Source organism: Gadus chalcogrammus, chromosome 11 (genome assembly GCF_026213295.1).
Source record: "Gadus chalcogrammus isolate NIFS_2021 chromosome 11, NIFS_Gcha_1.0, whole genome shotgun sequence".
Taxonomy (NCBI): domain Eukaryota; kingdom Metazoa; phylum Chordata; class Actinopteri; order Gadiformes; family Gadidae; genus Gadus; species Gadus chalcogrammus.
This window is the reverse complement of record NC_079422.1, coordinates 14,603,176-14,626,453: the sequence shown is the minus strand read 5'-3', so window position 1 is coordinate 14,626,453 and position 23,278 is coordinate 14,603,176. Positions and strand designations below refer to the sequence as shown.

The window sequence follows — 23,278 nt, the reverse complement described above, 5'->3', positions numbered from 1 at the left end:
CAGAACACGCCAAGCGACATGATTATGTATTCATCTGGTATATATATTTTCTTAAATGTATGTGAAGGGTCTTTCTGTACCAATGGAAAAGTATTTTATTTTTATTTTGAATATTCATTTAATTCCAGTTGGATAACAGCAGCATATAGTTTATTAACTTTCAAAATGGTGTCAGGATCGCCCTTGCGTCAAGACCATTGTTGCATTATGATGGGAAGAGTGTGTTTTTGGTGCTCGTGGAACCCGTCTAAAGATGCTCTCTCCACCTTTAACCCAGGTGACCAACCTTCCAAGCATGGCGAAGGGCCAACTGTGACTCTTTCTGCTATACTTTATCCCAAGGCAGTCTCAAAATGAGGAATGCGTGTTCGCACACATCCTCATTCGATCTTCATGATGGATTCTAACTGTGTAGTCCTGAGTACTGGGTCAAATCCCACATGTGGGCAGGCTGATGTCACAGAAACCACATCATTCCTCTAGGAAATTATTCATCACACAGTATGTCTGCTCTGGTCTGTCCAATATGCCGCCAAAGTTTACCGCCTCCTACAACAAGGATGAGCGGCTTCACGGTCATGGCTAGAAGAATCCCCGGGTGAAGGAAATGGGAAATTGACCTTGTTGTAAGTAACAGACTGAATTTGCAGCATTGCAAATTCTTTGAAGATTTTGGTCCTCTTAAATGTTTATTGTTAAGTCGGTGGTTGACAACAACAGCTACAGGATCTTCTGAACCAATTTCACTCCAAACTGATTTCATGCACCATTCACTTTCGCTGAAATTGCATTTGCTGCTGAATCAACATTGTGGTGTGATGCGTACTCAGGAATCACTCATTTGGGAATTGAACTGGATTTTTTTGAACAAAATCCCAGTTCCAACAAACCAAGATTGGCAGAACACAATGTACACAAAAGAGTTCAATTTTCATACTCTTCCTTACAGGTGGTGTGGACTTTGTGATAGCAAGGAATGAATAGACTTTTGAAGTTAATATAGGAGTCCTAAGGATGGAGTTTATCACTTGCTGGGGGAACGCTAGCTGCCCTTTGCCCTTTTTCCTTCTTTTTAATAAATGTATGTCCATTTAATAAAATGTATTTCAAAGGAAAATGAATGAGGTTAAACAGCTCAATTATTTCTGAAATTATTTCTTATGTTCGTTATCTTGAATCATGAATTTTCTGTTCAACATTGTGTAATAATCATATCAATTCACACTCTTTATCCAAATTCCTTACTCGTTCATTATTCATTACGGTTGATCACTCGGACAACTGCATTTGTCTTTGATTTAAGCTGAGGAAAACGTTGTTGCACAAGTCATAGCATTAATATTCCATGTAACCTTGTAGATCTTTTATTTGTTCAAGATTTATTTCGGTAAACTCAAAGCTGAAAACAATAGAATATCAGACGAAAACATAAAGATTTACAACCAAAAAATGGGTTCAAGCTGCAAAGAAGACATACGTTTTACTTTAAGATGGAATTTAGAATATTTTGATACCTTCCACCACTCATGATTATCTCATGCTGTGAGAGAAATGCGTTTTCCTTCAGAAGAGAGAGAGAAAGAGAAAGAGAAAGAGAGAGAGAGAGAGAGAGAGAGAGAGAGAGAGAGAGAGAGAGAGAGAGAGAGAGAGAGAGCGAGAGAGAGCGAGAGCGAGAGCGAGAGAGAGAGCGAGAGCGAGAGCGAGAGAGAGAGAGAGGGTGAGTTGGAGTGGGTGCGAGAGAAGAAGGTGGATGTACCCAGGGTGGAGTTGCTCAAATTAGCCCACCTGGTGGTAATTTATCACACATAAACCTCACACCTCATTTTCACACCTGTAGCTCAGCGCTCTGGAAGGCCAGTAATTCACTCAGTCACACATGCTGTGGAATATGTCCACAGGTTCCTCCTTTCTGGGGAGGAAGAGGGGGAGGAGGCGGTGGAAGAGGAAGAGGAGGGGGAGGAAGAGGCGGGGAGGTTGTAGTTGAGGAGGAGGGAAAGGAAGAGGTTGGAAGGTGATGGTTGAGGAGGATGAGGAAGAGGGGGGGGGGAGTGGTGGTTGAGGAGGAAGAGGAAGAGGGGGGAAGCTGGTGGTTGAGGAGGAAGAGAAAGGGGGGAAGGTGGTGGTTGAGGAGAAGGAAGAGGAAGAGGGCGGAGGTGGTGATTGAGGAAGAGGAGGTGGAGAACGAATAATTGAGGACAGGTGGTGGTTGAGGAAAAGGAGGTGGAGGTGGAGAAAGAAAAGAGGAAGCAGAAGAATAGGAAAAAGGAGAGGGAGGTGGAGGAAGTTGCATTTTCCCCGCAGGTGGCATGGCTCTCTCCCAGGCCCCCCACCCCCACCCCTGCCTGGGGGTGGGGGTGGGGGTGCCTGCGCCAATCCCTATCTCGCCAGCCCCTCCTCGCCCTGCCTCAACCCCATCCTGGATTTCAATGCACACACTCCCATAAAAAAAATAAAGAGTGTGATTCAGGGCCACACCTTCTTCACGATTCGTAAAGATTATTGACCCCAGAAAAACCTTTTCCCATGAAGACTTTGTGAATAATGAAGGAAGGAATTTGGCCGTTAACCTAGAGAGACCCCGCTGCACCAACACAAGCGGCGCACACAGCAGAAAAGCTCCAGCCGTATACATAGGCAGCCCCTCCATCTCCATAAATAAGGGAACAGGCTCCGTGCCATGCTGCTGTAGCTCATTAAGCATTTAACAAGCTCACACCCCCTGGAGGCCCACGAGGAGATCTGAGATGGCCACCAGGGTCAAAAGTGGAGGACTCCACAGGGGAGAGATGTCTCTGACGTGCTCTCACTTTCACACATGTTGTCTGCCATGAAGGAACAGCCTTTACATCAAAGCCAGTATGCTACACTACACTTATCTCTTCAAGCCCTGCTCAATACTGGAATCCAAGTGCATCTTTGGTGATCTGGCAAAACAGATAACAACATTTTTATCTGTTTTGATAAAAATGCATTTGTAACGCATTGAAAAGTCTGATTATCTAAACCACATAGACATGGCATGCCTCGGGAATACATATCATGTGTGTGTGTGTGTTTCTGTGTGTTTCTGTGTATATGTATGTATGTATGTATGTATGTATGTATGTATGTATGTATGTATGTATGTATGTATGTATGTATGTATGTATGTATGTATGTATGTATGTATGTATGTATGTATGTGTGTGTGTGTGTGTGTGTGTGTGTGTGTGTGTGTGTGTGTGTGTGTGTGTGTGTGTGTGTGTGTGTGTGTGTGTGTGTGTGTGTGTGTGTGTGTGTGTGTGTGTGTGTGTCCTTGGCTATATTCCATTGACATTGAATTCCCTCATTTGTACCTTGGGTCTAAACAACCTATTTTCTTATAATACTAAGGGTGATTTGATTGACACATTTTAACCAAAAGCGCAATATATTGCTAATGAAAACCTAACTTCATGAAACAGATAATTGGACATACCTAGAGCTAATGTACTGCAATGATCATGAGCTTAATTTCATTCATTTAGATTTCTTCTGACATTCAAAAGTTGTGATCCTGCAGTTACAGCTGCTCGTTTTCCGACTAACCAAAAGTACAACTGTTCGCAAAAACAACAGAAGACAGGCAGTGGAAAGGGAAATGTGTTTTTGCGGACTGTCTCTCATTGCTAACCAACAACAGCTCAAGATTAGGAGCAATCGTTCAAATAAAATAGATGAAAACTAAAATGGCACTGTACTCAAGGCATCTTTACTGTGTTACAGTTTAAAGAGAAGGCAGCGATTCACAAAGAACAAGTCGGCTATGAGCCTGTTGAGACAGTTCTAGACCGTTGACACAGTTCTATCTACAGTGACGTGGTGGAGTCCTCCCCAGACTGAACTCATCACCACAACGAACAGGCTGGTGCATACCTGGTGATGATAAACAACAGGTAGCTTTTGTACACACCACCACATCCACCACCAGCACCCTGGTGTGGTGTGCAGATATATATTCATTAAAACAGGGAAAAACCAAAGTCCTGCGCAATCCTGCATGGCTACGCATCTGATATGTATGACGATGAACCTGGCAGCGGCTGTGTTTACCGCCACAAACAAGGAACCCGTCGGGTGGTAGCGCTATGTGTGGCTGTTTTAACAAAGCCCCGACACAGAAGAGCTGTGTAATAACAAGTCCAAATGGGATGGCTCCTCGCTTCTTTTCTATTGGCCAAGAAGAAGAAAAAACGAACGTAAGGAACGCATCGGTTAACCGAAAATCTCCAGCAAACTGTCTCAAGTCTCAACAAAAAAACATATCTTCCCAACTTGATATGATAGCTGCAAGAACAAATTGTCAAAATGATGTATTTTTTTTTTCGCCCTATATGTATTTCTTTGTGTGGGCGTGGGTGTGTGTGTGTGTGTGTGTGTGTGTATTAAACTATCCAGCTGTAAATCGTCCATTATGCGGCTTGACAGGCCCGAGCTTCACCGACACAGTAAGCTCACCAGGACCATTAGCTGGTAAACATGTAAACTAGAGGTGACCTCTGTCTGGAGATACCTATTAGCTAGGACTGCTGGCGGTGACAGATGTTTACACAGCTAAAGGCTGGTGCTCCTGAGACCTGGCCTCAGTTCAAATAAAATAATATGGCGTTGAGGACGCGCCAGCCAAGATGTAATACAAGTGCATAACGGGGGGAGGGGGTGGATGGGGGAGGAGAGGGGAAGGAATGTGTGAAATGTTAATGGTTTTCTTCTTTGTCAGCTTATACATTTTTTTTGCGTACTTTTTCTATCTTTTCGCTCCTCACCACCGTGTTGTTGAACCGTCTGGGACCTGGAAAAAAAAAAGCCGTCCAAGAAAAAACCGTGACAACGGGGAGAAGGTAGGGTAAAAGGTCTGATGCGGCAAAAAAACGGTCAAACAAAGATTCATATCAACCATAAAGTCCCAACCACGGCGCTTTGCCGCACGCCTGCGGAGGACAGTGCTACGTCTATCTCATATTGTGTGTGCACGGGGGAGTTGTTGTCTCTGTATCCCATGGCATGCAGCCAGAGCCAAGCACGTATGTGCATTCAAACACCCCCCCCCCCCCCCCCCCTCCCAACACACACACACACACACACACACACACACACACACATATGCATGAAGAGAGTCATGAGTCATCAGAGTGACACAAACAACAACAAATACCAGGGCCAGGGTGACTGGGTCAATGCAGATTACAGTGAACAGTGCCGGAGCTGCGCTCATTGTCTTTGCGTCTACTGCTCGATCCCTGGAGAAGAGGTGTTGCCGAACTCAAATGGAATGTGCCAGAGAGCAATGTAATTACTGTAATCCATCGCAGAAAGATGGGTTTCTGTGCGACCGCGTTGCCGCGTGTGAAGTGGTGGTATCGCAAGAAACGCAACCAAAACTCTCAGACCTCACCGCCACCACCAAGACAGTGGTGTCTCTACGTGACAGTGCGACCACATGGTAGACAAAAATCAAAGTCTTAATATTGATATTGTCCCTGGGTTTTTTGCTATCCAATTAATTGTTCACAGAAAGCAAGACCTTGGGAAATGTCGATTGTTAGCCAGGAGAATGAAGTAACCCGATGTTTGTTGTTCATTTCCTTCAGCTTTTCTAGCAGTCTAGTAACATAGATTGTATGTGGCCCTATATTAAAGAAGTGATCATTCAGATGGATTCCCCATAATCCCTTCTGAGCGCAAGATGTAAATCGGAACGAGAGACGTCGACTGTTGCCTCACTTCTCCTCATAATTAGATGATTGATCCTCCGTCTTATTAGTTTTTCCTGATAGAGGATGGATGTGTTCGTCTCATTCAATCATTCCTGCGTGCCTCCTGAGTCCTGAGCAACTTCCTGCCCTATCGTTTTTCCGCCCCCGCTCCTTTTGGTTATGACCTCATAAATCTTAACAGTAGGTTTGGGGGGAGGGGCTTGCTTCATTTCAGGGTACATCGTACACAAGCAGGAGGGGAACGCCATCTCTCCGTTTCCATTCTACGCCCTTGTCTCCATCTCTTTCTTTATTTCCCCTCTATCTCCTCTTCCAGACTGGGAGTCAAAGCAGAGAGAGAGAGAGAGAGAGAGAGAGAGAGAGAGAGAGAGAGAGAGAGAGAGAGAGAGAGAGAGAGAGAGAGAGAGAGAGAGAGAGAGAGAGAGAGAGAGAGAGAGAGAGAGAGAGAGAGAGAGAGAGAGAGAGAGAGAGAGAGAGAGAGAGAGAGAGAGAGAGAGAGAGAGAGAGAGAGAGAGAGAGAGAGAGAGAGAGAGAGAGAGAGAGAGAGAGAGAGAGAGAGACAAGCTGGGGAATCGCTGCGGGAGTAATGACTAGCAGCCTCTTCGTCTGATTAAAAACACATCGGCTCCTTCTGCGCTCTGCGGGCCCTCCTCACCCCAGCGGGGGCCTCGGGGCAGCGGGAGGCAACAGTAGTGGGACCCCGCCACCGCCTCCCACACAACCCTGCGCCCTAAGAGGAAGCATCCAAAACAGGGGTTCCACTTACACATATAGCCCTACCGTTTGTAATGAGTCATCATTAGTCACCAAGGCTCACCAATTAATGACATCTACGGCCGCACCCGGGCAAACCTCCTGACGCACTCAATGGATCCCATTTGCCTCCGTCTGAGCCGTAACCATGGCAATAACCAAACAAGGAAGCTGTTGGACGAGGTGTGTTTGATCCGCCCCACACTTGCTAGCACATGGGCGCCAGTAAAACAACAGGCACCAACCACTTATTTTCTATATATTTAACACCAAAGGTTCACACCTCGCCTTTGAGATAGACGACTGGTATCTCTTCCTGAGACTAGCTAGCAAGCGTCCAAGGGGACCTCCCTCAGAGAGCCAGTGGGTGGCTCCCTCACCTCCACCTTTCTGTCCAGTGTACCGCCACCAAAGTACACCCTAGTCCCACAGGGATGGCTTACTGCCGCTGACCGGCTCACTTCCTCTCCATACCAAAGGGGTGCATTGCATGCTGGTCTTTATTTTTGATGTGGCGTGTCAGCATAATTAGAGGTCCAATAAAAGCACAGGAGGGAAGGAGGAGGGGGAGGGGCTTGTCCATCTGTCGAGTGTTAAAAACAGGGGGGTGGGCAGAGGTGGTGATGCAGTGGGATGGGGGAGGAGGGGGGTAAGTTCTATGTTGTTAAAGCAGCAGTCATTAGACCAGACCTGGGTGAACAAATAGCCCTGAGCAATGAGCATGACGCAGCGTGTGTGTATGTTCAAATGTGTGTGTGTGTGTGTGTGTGTGTGTGTGTGTGTGTGTGTGTGTGTGTGTGTGTGTGTGTGTGTGTGTGTGTGTGTGTGTGTGTGTGTGTGTGTGTGTGTGTGTGTGTGTGTCCCTATACAACTGTGTGTACTCTATCAAGCGGCCTACTGGTTTCCGATTTCCAAGTCGGGCGGATCGATGCAAAGCAGGTACCGGTCTGCAGCAACACACAGCAGCACTCTGAACAGCGCAACAACAGCAGATATCAGGCCGTTTTCGCCCGGCCGCACAAGCAACGGCCTCAGAAAAGGCGATCTTATGTGTCCAAATCTGTAATCGGTACGTCCTGAGTACAAATCGGGGGGATTCGGGGTAGTAACTTAGTAAGAAAAAAGTATTTATGTAGAGAGCCACCATCCGCAAACAAAAAAAACGAAAAAAAATCAAAAAAATCAAAGAGGGCTTTACAGGATAACTCTAGAATTACAGAAACGTGAAACACTGTGTTTCTAGATAAGGGGGTAGAAACACATACTGTCGGGCGAGAGGGAAAGTTAAGCCCCGGACCCAACCTGCCTGACCATCCAGGCCATCATAGCTATGTTACAGAGCAGATCCGCAGATCACCATCAGAGTTTCTTTGCGTATTCAAGGGATTAAATGTGACCTAATATGCCTAATTGTGCTCATGGTGCCAAGCTCATTTCCTTGAACAGCACTGGATTCTTCCTGAGATGTGTATTAGGTTAATGGGAACGGAGGTCAGAATCATGCGCGCAAGTTTCACTCTGAGACGATCCTGGGCAGCTCTTCTGCCTTCTCTTGTGTTGCTGCGCTTACTACTTAGAAATGTTTCCAACGCACTCAACAACCCTATAAATGCGAGATGGAGAATCGTACAAAACGGACTGGCCCCATTAAGTGACTTTATAAGTGTTTTAAAGTTATTGCGGGTGTAATGGTTCTTGAAGGTGGGCGTGCACTGCTGCTGCTGCCGTAATGGGTGCCGTAACCTCTCATAGGTGAGAGGGCTACGGAAATCTCCATCTTGTTTGGAAACGGAAACACTGGAACTTTTGTCTGCCACTCCGAGAGTTTGTGAGTAACACGGTTGGGGGAAAAACTGAGTGTGTTGTGAGATTTAGTTGAATACCTTCAGGTTGTTTTATAATGACATTTTAGCATTTACAGTGTGCAGCCCTACGAAGAGGAGGAAAAAAAAGAAATGTTAACATCTGTTAGGCATTTAGAAATGCTAGCATATGGGATCCTATGATGACAATGATTTAGGGTGGAAGAGAAAACATAGTTATGTACACCCCTCCCCCCCACACCACCCTCTACCCCACTACCCCCCCGCCCCAAACCCCCCCTTGTTGAAAAAAAAAGTAGAGGTATAAGATATATACACACACACAGAATGACTTGTTTCCGTGCCGCTGTGCGTGATGAGCAGAAATGTGTAAGCAAGTGTTGCGACAGAGCGTGCTCTCATCCGTGTGAAATGGATCCTCCGCGGTATGTTCCTACACGCAACAACACCCAAAAAGATCCCTTACCTTCCCCTCAGTTCACAAACCCCGCGGAGAACACAAAACCGCCCAGCCGCTTCCACATAAAACAATTAGCACTGCACACACACACTTCTGCTCACTGAGCAGACAGCGTGCCTGTCATTAGCTTAGCCCTGCGTCGTTTCAGAGAAGACGAAAAAAAACATGGGGGGGGGGTAACAAAGAAATCAGTGGAACAAATCATCCGATATTTGTCACACGGGAACCCAGAACGTCTCGGTCTCTGTGTGTGTGTGTTGTGTGTGTATGGCTCATACTGCTGGATGTTCCTTCCCCCCTCTCTGATGGTGTTTTTACCCAGTGTAGCATGGCACGGGCACACTGTGGGGCCTTTCAGCGGATTCATCCGATACTGCTGTGACTGGGAGCTCGAGCGCTGCCACAGGAGGGGCTGACATGCATGGGTTAGTGGGTCAAACAAGGAGCTAGTCTTTCCTGGGGCTGGGAGAGAGTATCAGCATCGGGCTAATGCTGTTTGTCAACACGACCTTCGAAAGGGAAGCTCCTGGTTATGACTCAAGACTAATACACACCTGAAACCTGGTGGGTCACATAGAACAACCACGTTGTTCATGGAGGAAACTCCAGCTTCTCACGTCCCCATCTCTGTCCTTTCTCACTCTGACAGAGCATCTATGTACCGGACCTGTTTTGTTTGTCAGTGTATATCATTGTTGGCATTGTGACGGCTGCTACATGGCTGCTACATGGACATGCAGCCATGTGTTGAGCTGGGCTGAGAAGGACAGAGCAGTGTGTTCCTCGATACAGCGGCTCAGGTCAAGACTCCGGCTCGCGGTAATCCGTCTCAGGTGATGCTTCTCACATCCAGACCCTTCTCGCTGATCTGCTTAAATATGCTTTCCTCGTCACTTAAAGCCCCTCCGCTTCCCCTGGCCACACACAACCCACGCAGAGTTTGTGTGTGTATGTGTTTTTGAGACTGTGTGTGTGTGTTTTTGAGGCTGTGTGTGTGTGTGTGTCCGTGTCTGTGTGTGTGTGTGTGTGTGTGTGTGTGTGTGTGTGTGTGTGTGTGTGTGTGTGTGTGTGTGTGTGTGTGTGTGTGTGTGTGTGTGTGTGTGTGTGTGTGTGTGTGTGTGTCTGTGTGTATGTTTTTTAGTCTTTGAGTGTGTGTTTTGGAGATTCTGTGTGTGTGTGTGTGCGTTTCAGATGGTGTGTATGTGTGTATGTATTTGTGTGTGTGCATGTGTGTGGATACATATTCAGCATCAGCAGCAACGTACATTTGTGTTGATTTTCAACACACACCAGACACACACAAGCACACCATCATATGTGTACATGCGTGGAGATTGCTTTTCAGCATTTCCGTAAAGGGATCAATCCATGGACCTGGTTGTCATGACAACACCACCACACCTCACGCTGTCCCGCAGAACGAGCCATCTTGCACAGGTAGTGCACTGCCGACTGACAGCAATGCAGGCAGAAAGCTCAGGCAATACTAACCTCACACACATGCAAAGACACGCACACTCTCACACATATACACACACACACACACACACACACACACACACACACGAACGGCAGGATGCAGACTCCCATCAGGAGGATTAGAGTGGCATCATGTGAAAAGGCCTTGTTAAAAGACGTGCCATCTGCAGTCTTATTTCACTTTTTCCAAAGGCTGTGGCAAGGCTGGTTTTAAGAGCAGACTCTTGGATCATTCTCTCCCTCTCCCTCTCAGGCCACTTAATCAACATATTATATTGCACTGGAGAGTGCCAGGATCCAATATTAACACTTAGTACCCACAGACCTCGGGCCTGGTGTAAGCTATCAGCACATAACGGCATGATTTCCATGGTACAGTGAGGAATCCAGAGAAGGGGAGGGAAAATGAGAAAGAGAGATGTTGGTGTTAATATGGAGTCCAAAATAATTGTTTTCTTTTTTATTAACGCCGCCAATGATTGTTACATAAGTTAAACACCTGAGAACCATAGGGTTTATTGTGAACCTCATTAGCAAACATTAGCAAATGAACCATGATCAGATCAGTTCCATGTATACTTTTGTGTTAAGATGAAGGCTTTCTGATTTGTCGTGTCCTAGAAGGTTGTAACCGTGGATTACGTAACTATCCCCTGGTTTTACAATCTACCCACACTTCCCATCACAGTGATATAGTCCTAATCTTTAAATCAAAACAAAAGTATACATCGCTACCGTTACCAAAGCATCAATGTAAGTTGAAGCCCTAATAAATGCATTTTAATATACTGTGTATCTTAAGAGTCTGAAGGTAAAAATGTTTGAATGTAAATCAAATATTTATATAATTGTAAATATAAACGTGTTTGTCATGTAAAAAAAGAACATATTGTAACCTTTCAGGTAATCCATTAATGCCATAGTTGTGTATTTTCATTGATAAAGCTAATAAAACATGCAAGTGTTGGCCTATATTACTTGTTTAAAACACCCCGCTGTGGTATATCTGGTGTTAGAGTGGGCAGCACTGAGTCTAAAGTCTGATCTCATATAGTCAGCAGGTGGCATCATTAGCCACAAAATAAAAATGAAATGTCCAGTCATCATACCATGGCCCTGACTTGAATATTTTCAGTCCAAGTGGAGGGAAGACTGAGCGCATGGAGGTGTAAATTTAATATAAAAGGTAATCCGTTTAATATAGAAAGAAAAATAAAACCACACCCACAGGAACACAGTGGGCTGGGGTTTGCGGCGTACCAGCACGCAAGAACAGAACATTTATGTTGCAGAAAATGTTGGCCCCAAAAATATTCCGTTTATGTTGTGTTCTGCATAAAATACAGGCCGATGGGGACCTGGGGTGGCCAACATGAAATCCACGCCAGAGAGGGTCTGGAACTTAACACCCCTGAACGATGCAGATTGCTCCCTGTACGTGCCAGAGGAACTGTATATAAAGCTGTCACAGGAACCTTGAGAACTAGAAACAATACAAAAGCATCTCAGAGCCCATGAGCGCTGGTGTTTTACATACGCTGCTTCCAATGTAATCACCGTAAACCACCAGAGGAAGCGAGACACCTCCACTTTGGCAGGCCCACCACACCGTACATGAAGCAAGATGCATTGGACCTCTAACTCTTACAGCTATGGTCGTCTCCTCCTCCTCGCCTACACTTCCTGTTACGCACCCACAGGCACACATGCACACGCGCACACACAGACGCACGGATTCACAGACACACACATTGAGGGTCACATGCATTCCTTCAGCATACCTACTGTGGCATAAACCTTGTTCTGTGGGATTCGTTTGACAAGTGAAACATCCACTAATGTGTTACGCAGCCTGAAGCTCTTCTTGGGGTCAAATGTGTAAGTTAACCTCTTGATCTCATCTCTGCCTCTTCAACCTCCTCCACCAGTACCCCCCACCGCCCAAACACACACACACACACGAATACACACACACAAACAAAAACACACACTAGAGCAAACAAAAACTAAAGTATATTCAAAACAAGCCAATTGATGCATGCTCAGAAAATTATATCATGGATTATCTGAGATCTTACAAAGGCTAGTTAAAAAAAAAAGTAAAGCAAGGGAACAGAAAACAGGAGTGCAAAAACGTGTCTGTGCCAGTACCCCGCAGTGATGGCCTGATTATTTGCAGATGGGCAGTGGAGGGCTCGCGGAGTGCGGAGGTTCCCCCTGGCGCATATGATTAAATCTGTGATTGCCTTACAATTTACGAGTCCCCAGAATGTGAATTTGGATAAGCTTTTTTATTTTTTTTGTCGACTGCACTCTTGATCCTGCTCCTCATGGACTATAATGTTAACGCACTCCACCGGTCCGGTTTGCACGTTAGTTTAACTTTGCTCCCATCGCCACAACAAAGCGTTGATGATGTCACGGTTTTAAAAAGGGGAGGTTGGTGAAGGATTATAATTCCACTGTCTCGCTCATTCATTCTGAATCGTAGTATTGACTAAAGGGCTGAATCCTCGTGCGCGGAGGTTAGGCTATGTGGGATGTCCTAACAGCGATTCTAGGGGGGTTATGAGATCAATTAAAAGCAGCTTAGGGGTTGTAGTTGCCAAAGTCATAAGAAAAGGAAAGGGATTCGGTATATTTGCATTTGAAAACGCACACAATACGCACCGTTAATCCACGGCGCTCTTTAAACGGATACGCACCAACACTTTTCTAAATTCTTCCCCAACAGACCCATCAATCTCTGCAGCTCCCCGCCGAATGGGAGACAATGGGGAGCGCTCAGGTCACGACCGTCGGCCCACAACATCTTAAATTAAAATAGACCTCCAATTGTTCAAATACAAAATGACCTGACGCAACTAATAATAGCCTACAGTTCATCTATACATTTTTATTCAGATATTGCTGGCAACCACATCGTAAAGACACATTTCACGCATACAGTCTGGAACACAAGCTACCCCATTGCAGGCTATAACAAGTTCAACAAGAGTTTAATAAGTAGCAATAGACCCAAGAACACAAGTTATTTTGTGATTATCCAAGAAGTAGCCTACCAAGTGCAGATTAATATCGAAAATTAGTCAAAGGCTTGTTAACTGTCAATCTTGCAGATTAACAATGTGTGTTTTGCATTAGATGTCGATCTCTAAAATTAATTCAGAAGAAGTTTGGCTGTATTCGAAAGTCTCAGCTAGCGATGATAGTCTGGTAGTGAACAGTGCATAGTAGGAGAGAACGCAGAGCATGCAGAGGGACTGAAAGGATCTCTGATTGATGCGTAAGGCACCAAATTCACTGTCATCCCAACTCCTGCCATATCAATAATCGATACCCCCATAACCCAAGAGCAAGTTAAGCTTTCCCGTACCTCTTTTGTTCCTCCTCCAGCGTTGCGAGGGCGCCTGACAGCTGCTGTACTCCATACAGTTCAACACGATAAGGGCAAAGGAGAACAGTCGAAACTGCATCTGGACGGCTGTGTGTGTTGGTCCGACTCGAAAAGAAAAAGTGCCAGCGGAGCTGGAGACGGACGCGATGGTTTAGTGTCCTCCAGTGTCTTCCTGAGTTGTCCCCGGCGTGTCAAACATCAGACGGGATGCGACATGGTATCACACCGCCGATTAGAACCATCTTCTGAGGAGCAGCGATCCCTCTCTCGCTCGGGTTCTTTGGTGAGCTGGGGGAAGAAAAAAGGCACAGAAAAGAGGTCGTTACTTCTGTGTGAAAACACCGTAACACGATCAACACCTTGCCGAACAATGGGGAAATAACCCAAAACAAACAGCCCTTCTGTGTGTTAATGCGCTGTGGAGTTGTAGGATGTGCATATAGGAACCGTTGCGTTTCCAATACCCAAACTACAAGATCCAAGCGTGGAAAGGTTTTACTGGAACATGGGACTAAAATAGTGGGAATAACGCGCTAAATCACGGCGAGATGCTCCGCACTCCGTCTACCCATAGGATGGTTTACCTGCAATACATAAGGGTCATTCCGCTTCAGCCGTGTTTAAGTTCCCTCTGAGTGCAAGTCTTGAGTAGGAACACACAACATCCCTCTTGGATCAAAACTTGTGCGCGTAGAAGGTTTTAAAGTTTATTCCATTTACCTGCGTCTTCTGGCGAAAGTATGCCCCCCTCTCAAAATTAAAGAGTAGAGTAAAAATAAACTAAGGTTACTTCTTTATTCAGAGAGGAGAGATCTAAAGGAGAGAGATCGGGAGCCGGTAATAAAGCCCTTTAAACTGCCTTGATTTGCGCGCTGCTGAGATTGTGCGGTAGACTAGCACTGGTCCTGATGCTTGCTCCTTTCTCATATACCGCCGTGCGCGCGTCACGTGGAGACCTCCACATCTCTGCCGCTCCTCCACTACTCCCTTCGGCCTGAGCGCCAGAGATAACTTTTTTTGTATTTACGATCTGAAATATGTCACGTCACGACTTCCAAAAACAGAGGTCGGGATTTGCTTTAAAAAATCGATACAATTTGCTAATCATAGAGTTCGAATAAATATTATTAGGCCGATGTGAGTATATCTTTTTTTTTGGCAGTGGAACTAGCAATGGGACGTTTCAGACGCTTTCCACTTGAACTCTATTCAAGGTGTTTAAGACACATTTCTGCATAATGATGATCTGTATGAAATCTTTCAAACAGCCTCGATCATTTCTGTGCATCCCAGGCAGGCTTACTACTACGACATTAATGATATATAGCTGGTAGACTATGTTGTATTTGCGTGTTATTGAAATGTTATTGAACTTCAATTGAGGATTTTAAATCCATCGCAACCACATAATGGTCGATGTGACCCCATTAATAAGCACGTGTAGCCCTACTGATTTACCGTGGTAAGGCAAATCCTCCTCCCTTTTAAATTAGTGAATTATAATGAAATAAGTGAGTTTAGTCTTATCTTTTTTCTCAGTGAAGCCATGTGATTGGCTACTCCTCAACATCAAGTTCTGATCATTTAGGGAGGGGGAAGGTTATAAGTTCTGAGAAGAAATGTGAAACATGCAGGAGATATAAGCGACGGAGATACTGGGAAACTTATGAGTTAGTTAGCCCTCAAGTACCAAACTATTAGACGTCAGAGGTAACCGGGTACCTTGATACGAATATAAATGCAAATGCTTTACCCCCTTCAACCACTAGGTGTGGCACTTAATCTGTTATTTATTCAAGAAATATTTTTTAAGTTGATAACTAAACCTGTCCCTGTCAGAAAGTCAAACGAAGGAGAAATAATAAAGATCAATACAAAAAAGGCACTGCCAATAACAAACGATATGTTTGTTATATATAAACACATTCCCAGTGTTTACATTGGACAATATGCAACCGAATTAAATGTGGGAAACAGCACAGACAAAACAACACAATTGAAAAGGTTGTAAAAAATTGTCCTGGGAAACACACAAGGGAAAACACATCCCTCTCAGTATACACAAAAATAACTGCATTCAATCCGGGTGTTTTTCACCCCCAGACGGACATAAGGATTCCAGGCTAAAACAATATAGGCCTTTAACACACACTCTGAGTCTCCCTCTCACACAACACTACGCAACTTTCCATTCCTTGAAACTGCATGCTAAAACCATCGCGGAAGGAAAACCTCTAACAATATGTAAAAAAATAAATGGCCTTAGGAAGTTTCCCTGCCAAAACCCAATGGTGACCTTTGTCCCGACTGTTGTTTATTTATTTATTCAGAGTGCAGTGACAGCCATTGTGGCCGGGCGAGGCTGTTAGCCACATGCTCCATGGTGTTGGTCTGGACGTCTCTCTAAAACAACATGGTGGAGTGCACTGGCGAGGTGAATGTGATAATTTAGGTATAGCTGACTTTTATTTTCATGATGTGTCATGGAGAACGGGGGCCCGGTAGACCAATCACTTTACCCCCACCGCCACCCACCCCACCCCTCCCCCTTTCCTAATCCCCCCCCTCCCCCTTCCCCCACATCGAACAGACAGACACACACACACACACACACACACACACACACACACACACACACACACACACACACACACACAGACTCACTCACCTCCTCCCTCCCACCGGCTCCACCAGGAGGCCTTTGCAGTCCACGGTGGTGGTGACGTCATCATTCGGATGGTCTGGCTCCGTGCCGCTGGTTGCCGCAAAGAGGCAGCAGGCGAGCTCCTGCTGCTACTGCTGCTGCTGCTGCTGCTGCTGCTGCTGATGCTGGTTCTGCTGAGGCTCTCTGCCCTCCTGGGGACACAGGAGGCCGTCTGGCCCTGGAGGGCCGCTGCGTCTGTGTGAGGGGACATATATGTGGTCAAGAAATGAAATGAAAACAACATAAACACACATATAGACGCTTAAAGTGTCGCTGTTGTAGATGATAGAGTTTGATGCTTTGCAGACTGTGAGTTCCGATGAGTCGAGAGGTTTCTGTTATGGGCAGAAAAACATTGAAAAAAGGAGGAGAGAACTAAATATTTTCAATGGTAAAGCAGCGGTGACTTAAGGGGCTGTGATGGAGAGAGAGAGAGAGAGAGAGAGAGAGAGAGAGAGAGAGAGAGAGAGAGAGAGAGAGAGAGAGAGAGAGAGAGAGAGAGAGAGAGAGAGAGAGAGAGAGAGAGAGAGAGAGAGAGAAGGAGAGAGAACAAGAGGGAAAGGGAGACACAGAGAGAGAGAGATAGAGAGAGAGAGATAGGGAGAAGGAGAAAGAGAGAGAGAGAGAACGAGAGGGAAAGGGAGACAGAGAGAGAAAGAGTGCTAGAGGGAGATGGAGAGAGAAATAGGAGAGAGAGAGTCATTCTATGGCCTATCCCGGGAAATAGTTTGATTAAATCACATCTATCCCCACCGTTATCTCAATATCTTATATTTTTTAATATTTCAGTAAATACACGTTTACATGTTCGATAAACATTTGTTGTCCATTCCAATAAAGCCCTTTGAACTTGAAAGAGAGAGGGAGTAAGAAAGAAAGACAGAGGGAAAAAGAGTGTGAGAGAGAGAGAGAGAGAGAGAGAGAGAGAGAGAGAGAGAGAGAGAGAGTAATAACTAGAGTTTGTTTTTGTGTCAATCTGTGAAATGTGTTTTTGTCTGTGTTTGACGTGTCCCCCTTGTTTTTTTCTCATGTACAAGATGACTGGAAAAGCGTCTGACCACCGGGTGACTGTGCAGCACCTCTTTCATTTCACATCCCACTCAGTAGGGACCGCCAGCCACGGTGAAGCACGGTCACTAAAACACCATAAAACCCAAAACAGACTAAACATCACACACACACACACACACACACACACACACACACACACACACACACACACACACACACACACACACACACACACACACACACACACACACACACACACACACACACACACACACACACGGACAGTTCACCATGCAGTCAGTCAGTGACTCAATAGGCACATTAAAAGTTCATCAGTATTACCGATACGAACATGGCCACTACCGCAGAAACTTCAACCTCAACCGCCAGTTCGTAATGTCCAGAAATAATACAACCATGGTTTTGTCAGGCCAAAGGTTGGTTGGGGGAGGGGAATTGGCAATGACAGGAAGCAAGACCAATGTGAAGTGTAATACGGCCCGTACACCAAAAGAAAAGACATATAAGGAAATAAATAAATTCAAATCAAACTGTGAGGAGAGCAAGGAAGGATGCACTGTGAGGTAAGCGACTCCTTAATATATCCTTGAAGTCCGGTCACATGCCTCTTCAAGAAGGTGCAGTACTCTGATACCATGAAGGAGGTGCAGTCCTGTGATGCCTGGAAGGAGGTTCAGTCCTTTGAGGCCTGGAAGGAGGTGCAGTCCTCTGATGCCTGGAGAAGGAGGTGCAGTCCTCTGATTCCTGGAAGGAAGTGCAAACCTCTGATGCTTGGAAGGAGGCGCAGAGAGTCAACGGGACCTTTACGTCTGTTAGATTGGCGAGACTGATAAAAACACTTTGCTGCTGATTGTTGGAATTATGAAAATAATAAGAAAAAGCAACATGTGCAAGCGTTTAAGGGGTGATGTTTTCCTTCTTTTAACTTATATTGTGTGTTTGTTCTCTCGGTGGGCATGGGGTGGCTGTGAGGGCTGACAGGGACCCTCAGCAGCCTCGCCAGATGGTATGCAGTAAATACACTCCATGTAAGTGATTTGTAGCCTTGAGGACATCAGGGATATAATGGCTCTCTGGCAGTTGTTTGCAGCCTCTTTTGTCTAATTACAAAAAACTCCCTTAATGAGGGGGGCCTAAGCTTTTCATTTTTTTTTGTTACGGGACAAGGTTATGGCAGGACTCTGTGGTTGGGGATATTCCAACATTTTGGTGGGAGGGTGAGCACTTCAAAAGATACCCCGCTCAGTCAAAGGTTGGACATCTAATAACGCAATCGTTTAAGCCTTAGCCTTGGGTGTCTTTGGAGGGTGGGACAGTGTGAGCCGCGTGATCGGCAGCAGCACATCCATCTGCCCCATTTTGACAGGCGATCCTCTCTCGCCCCAACTTCTAAGGGAGGGTAGTGTTGCGTGAAGCAACAAATGAGAGAGGGCTAGGTCACAGGATGTGTGTGATTATGAGATTCTGGGTAGTTGTGGCAGTCGATTGGTGCGCATACCACTCACATGCGCAAGGTCAACATCAAAACACACGCACAAGGGGACGACTGGACCCCGAGCCAAACATCTGCAGGGGCTGCTAAGTGCCGAGGACTCTGGGCTTTGAGTAATGTTCAACCGAAGAAGTCAGTGTGAGGGTGCACCTTATTTACACGGCCCTGCTGAGTCATGGAGCCCCAGCCTCGCTTTTACGGCCTCGGCGGGATCTACCTTGTCATTAGGCCTTTGAAGAGCAATGGAGGGATGAAAGCATTGGCTCTGTTAAACTTGCTCTTACTGGCTTGTTTCGTGTAAAGTGCGCTTTTGTTGATAGTTGTTCATCAACATTCTTAGGCCTTGTTCTCCCAATCGGAGCAGATGACTTTGAACTGTTCTGACTTCAGGTCAAACTGTGTGATATGGGGAAGGTGAGGGAGAGAGGGAGGGAGGGAGGGAGGGAGGGAGGGAGGGAGGGAGGGAGCAGGTCTTTGAGCTGCGAAGTCGGTGTGGGAGATTGTTGTGTGTTATTTGTGTGTTTGTGAATATGTGTGTGCCCACATTTTGTTAAGCTTACTGCATTCCTTTATCTGTTCACAAAGTTTGTCTCAATGTCCAAGGAAAGGATCGTTGGGGAATACCTGCTGCTCTACGGCGACAAGGGTGTAGATCTCCAGCACCCCTCTAAGATGGTGGTGAAATACACACACACACGCATACCAAAGATGAAGCAAAAGAATAAAAATTTCCCAGACATTGTCCGACAAACACCAACAGGTGGCCGCATAGGTCAGATCTACATCGAGGCACACTTATGTAATTCTATGTCATTCCAGAGGAAAGGGGTATGATTTTGCTTATTACAGAGAAGGTCTGCTGTGATGCATGTGGAAAAACACGCAGGTCTTATCGTGGAGCAGCAAAGAGAGGAGGGGGCTAGGGGATCCATGGTGAAGCTTTATAGTTACCAAGGTTGGTGTGCCTTTTAAACACAAAATGAGGACACAAATAACAACACACTTTTATTTGTGGCCTACAGTAGCCAAGAAAAAAGGGTGGCACTTTCCCATCCGAGACGTTACTTGGTTGCTGCTTCAGAAGCTTTGATTAATCAATCAGGCTGTGAGTTGATTGATTCAAAGGAAGCAGACAAGACGTCTTGATAGTTGGGAGTCTACCTTGGCACCTAGCCTGGTGTTGCGGATACGTTGACAATCCGTCTCGTCGGCCTTCAAAGGCGTCATGTTCTGCCTGTCTGCAGGCGCTCAAGAGAGAGGAGAACCCCAGATGTGGCCCTGAATATGTCCATTATCTGACTCAGTGATTGAGGTCCAACTTCACCCACAGGTAAACTAAGGTACCGTTTGGAAGACTAATATGTCATCACAGGACCTCTGTTATCTTCTGAAATTGTGCAGCAATCGCCATAAGAAGCTGGATCTGATCCAACTTGGTATGAAAAGAATTGCGGTAAATATGGAATATCACAAAAAAAAGAGAATACATTTCCAAGGTTCTAAGAAGGATTGTAGCACAGCAGTCAAACATAAAATACGCAAGTGAACCAACACTTAATTTCATGCTATACTTACAGCTTGATGGATCTTGTACGCTTGTGTGGCCAAATAACTAGTTATTAATGTGGCAGCACTAATGAACTCCTAGAATGTAGGACTCCAAGTTAAACAATGAATATTGCAAAAAATATGAAAAAAGACATTGTGTCCACTGTGTCCACCAAAAAGAAGGTTAAGGAAGCACTGATGGTTGATGTGGAGTTCAATCCCAGGATCTTCATGTCCCTTCAAATGAAAGCAATGGACATTTGCTTTTTAATAGTTCTATGCATCCGCTCGCACCCCCTGCCTTTTCTGCATCAACAATAAATACGCTAAAGCCACACCTGCCGTTCTGCCCATATTGATACAGTAGCATTCTATTTTTTTGTAAGATAAACACCAAAACACCTCTCTATCTCTCTCTCCGCTTCTCCCTTCCTCCTGCTTCCTCAGACACACACTCCTTTGAACAAACTTTAGTAACACGTTCTTGGTGAAATAGTTAATAATTTGTGGGTCCATATCGCTAGGGCCCTTGATGTGTGTGTGTGTGTGTGTGTGTGTGTGTGTGTGTGTGTGTGTGTGTGTGTGTGTGTGTGTGTGTGTGTGTGTGTGTGTGTGTGTGTGTGTGTGTGTGTGTTAGAAAATAGAAGCAGTGTTATGAGGTCCATTTAAAAACAATTTACTCCACTAATTATTACAACCTGGTCCATTAATCCCATCCGAACAGTGAGTAATCTTAAGCATGACACACACTATATTATGGGTCTGTGTTGGGTCAGTTGTAGCCAAAAACAGCTAATAGCGGTAGGAGAGTTCAGCCACGCTCCTAGTCTCTGGCTTCTTTGTACTCTTCTTCTTACATTTTCACTCTTTCTTTCATGTCTTGTTTCAATTTAAAAAATAAGAGAAGAAAAAAGAATCTTCCATCGTAACCACAAGTCATTTTACTATTGGAGCGAAGCCACAGGAAAGAAAAGGGACTGGTATGACATCAGTGTCTGAAAGGGTAGTTAAAGACATGAAACAACAAATAAATAAAGTATTGCCTCAGCGTAAGATAAAATGTGGTCCGATCGAGTGAGAGTGCATGGTCCATCAGCACTTTCACCACAGAGAAGTGTTGGTTGCAGAAAAACTGCAGTTTGAGGTTGATCATGTAATCTTAACAGCCTAGAGGAGTACAGAATCACGTAGAGAGGCTGATCAACCTGTCATGCATACCAACACAGCCCTTCCCATACACACAGACACACATGCCTTAGCTTGGCCTGGCAGCTAATTACGCTTAGGCTCAGCGAAACCTGTGGAAAATGATCCACAGCGAAGACATGTCTATTATAGATGATTAGTTGAGGACTATAGGACAACATCAACTGTCATAGTGACGCAGGTTTTCTTTGTGATGGTTAACACATGTCTGATGGTTTACACTTCATCCTAGCGACTCATGACACATCCTCCTCCCTAAACCTAAAAAACGACCTTAACCAATTCATCTGATGATTAATGGAACAGTTTACCTCTTTGTTGTGGTTCTGATGTGCGGCGTGCAGTTGGGCAGACAGGGACTTGAGACTTGTACTGGAAGGCCACGGAAGGCCAACTTGAGGCCACGGAGAAGATCAAAACCCCTCTTTTCACTGTACTCTGTCTAACCTCTGAGCCCTTTAGGTGCCCCAAACAGACCATCTAATCGAATTTACAATATCTCAATATCGAAACCCTTGACCCTGTCTCTCATCTAATCTAATCTAATCTCATCTTCAAGGGTGTATGGGGACAAAAAAAGAACAAATGGAGGCAAAGGAGAAATAAGAGGCAGGAATGTTGGAGGGTGGATGTTGTTGGCGATCCACAGCACAGGGGTTTTGGGCTAAAAGTGTGCACACAATTTAAACTATTGACATCTTTTTAGCCCTAGAGCCTATTAGACAGCCCTCCACGACTGGTTTTGTTTTACACAACCGTGGCCTGTTCCCTGTTCCTTGGGGGTAGAAGGAGATCACTTTCATTTCGACCCCTCGCTCTGGCTCCTGAGCGTTCGACTCCAGGCTAGGGTACTCCGCTGTGTCTCAATTCAGACGTTACGCTCCGGGATAGGGGTCAGGCGTTAGGTTTAACTGGATTAAAGAGAGCGAGGAAGGGGTCAAAGCTTAAAATGGCAACCATTGTAGCATTGACGCCGAGCGTAAATAAATATTATTTTTTAATACTAAAATATGATAGAGGCATTTTTTGTATCAAAGCCGCGCAAAGCAAGACCAAATTTGTCTTGATATTATGCCCTAAAATTCGCAGAGTTTGTGTTAATTGCCTACAGGTAAGTTAAAATGCACTAACATTTAAATTCCAACTGTAACCAACCGGCTCAGGAGAAATGACCATGGTTTATACATCAATAAGAACAAATCTAAATTTGATTGGAAACACACACTAGTGAAGTCAAGACATAAGGATTTGTGCATGCAATTATAAGCAAAAGCTTGAATGCAGGATCACATTTTCACTGCCTACAGTGCATTTTACATAAGCCTTTACTGCACAAAATAACGCAATTACGTAGACTTTTGGTCTACTTTTGTCCCATGCCGTTGGCGAAAAAAAGCTAAATAACTGTGAACCATCGTGGCCAACAGCTGTAAAAATGGCCTCATTAAAAACAGGCATCAAATTCATTTCAGTCCATGCCCGGGTGCAAAGGGCTCCTGGGTAGGGAACTAATGACTTAGAATTTGAGCATCCATCAAAAGTAGGCATATATACAAACATCGTCATAACACTTCCAATAATAAACATGGAAATCACTGACTGTCCGCGGTCTGTGCCCACACTTCAGAAAACCACAACAAACAGTTGAC

At 45.2% G+C, this 23,278-nt stretch overlaps 1 protein-coding gene across 3 annotated transcripts in view; it reads right to left on the bottom strand.

Annotated features, from left to right (window-relative positions):
- Positions 1 to 23,278, bottom strand: part of rspo2 (R-spondin 2) — a 79,248-nt gene that overhangs the window by 35,540 nt on the left and 20,430 nt on the right. The window contains exons 2-3 of one of the 3 annotated variants that reach the window (XM_056601710.1): positions 16,316 to 16,546; positions 13,627 to 13,935 (exon numbers count right to left, since the gene is read on the bottom strand). In XM_056601710.1, coding sequence (XP_056457685.1) covers positions 13,627 to 13,726 — 100 coding nt within the window. In that variant the 5' untranslated portion in view covers positions 13,727 to 13,935; positions 16,316 to 16,546. Of the gene's footprint in view, positions 1 to 13,626; positions 13,936 to 14,231; positions 14,549 to 16,315; positions 16,547 to 23,278 lie in introns of those variants that run through there. The other 2 variants (XM_056601708.1, XM_056601709.1) reach the window with 2 other exon arrangements.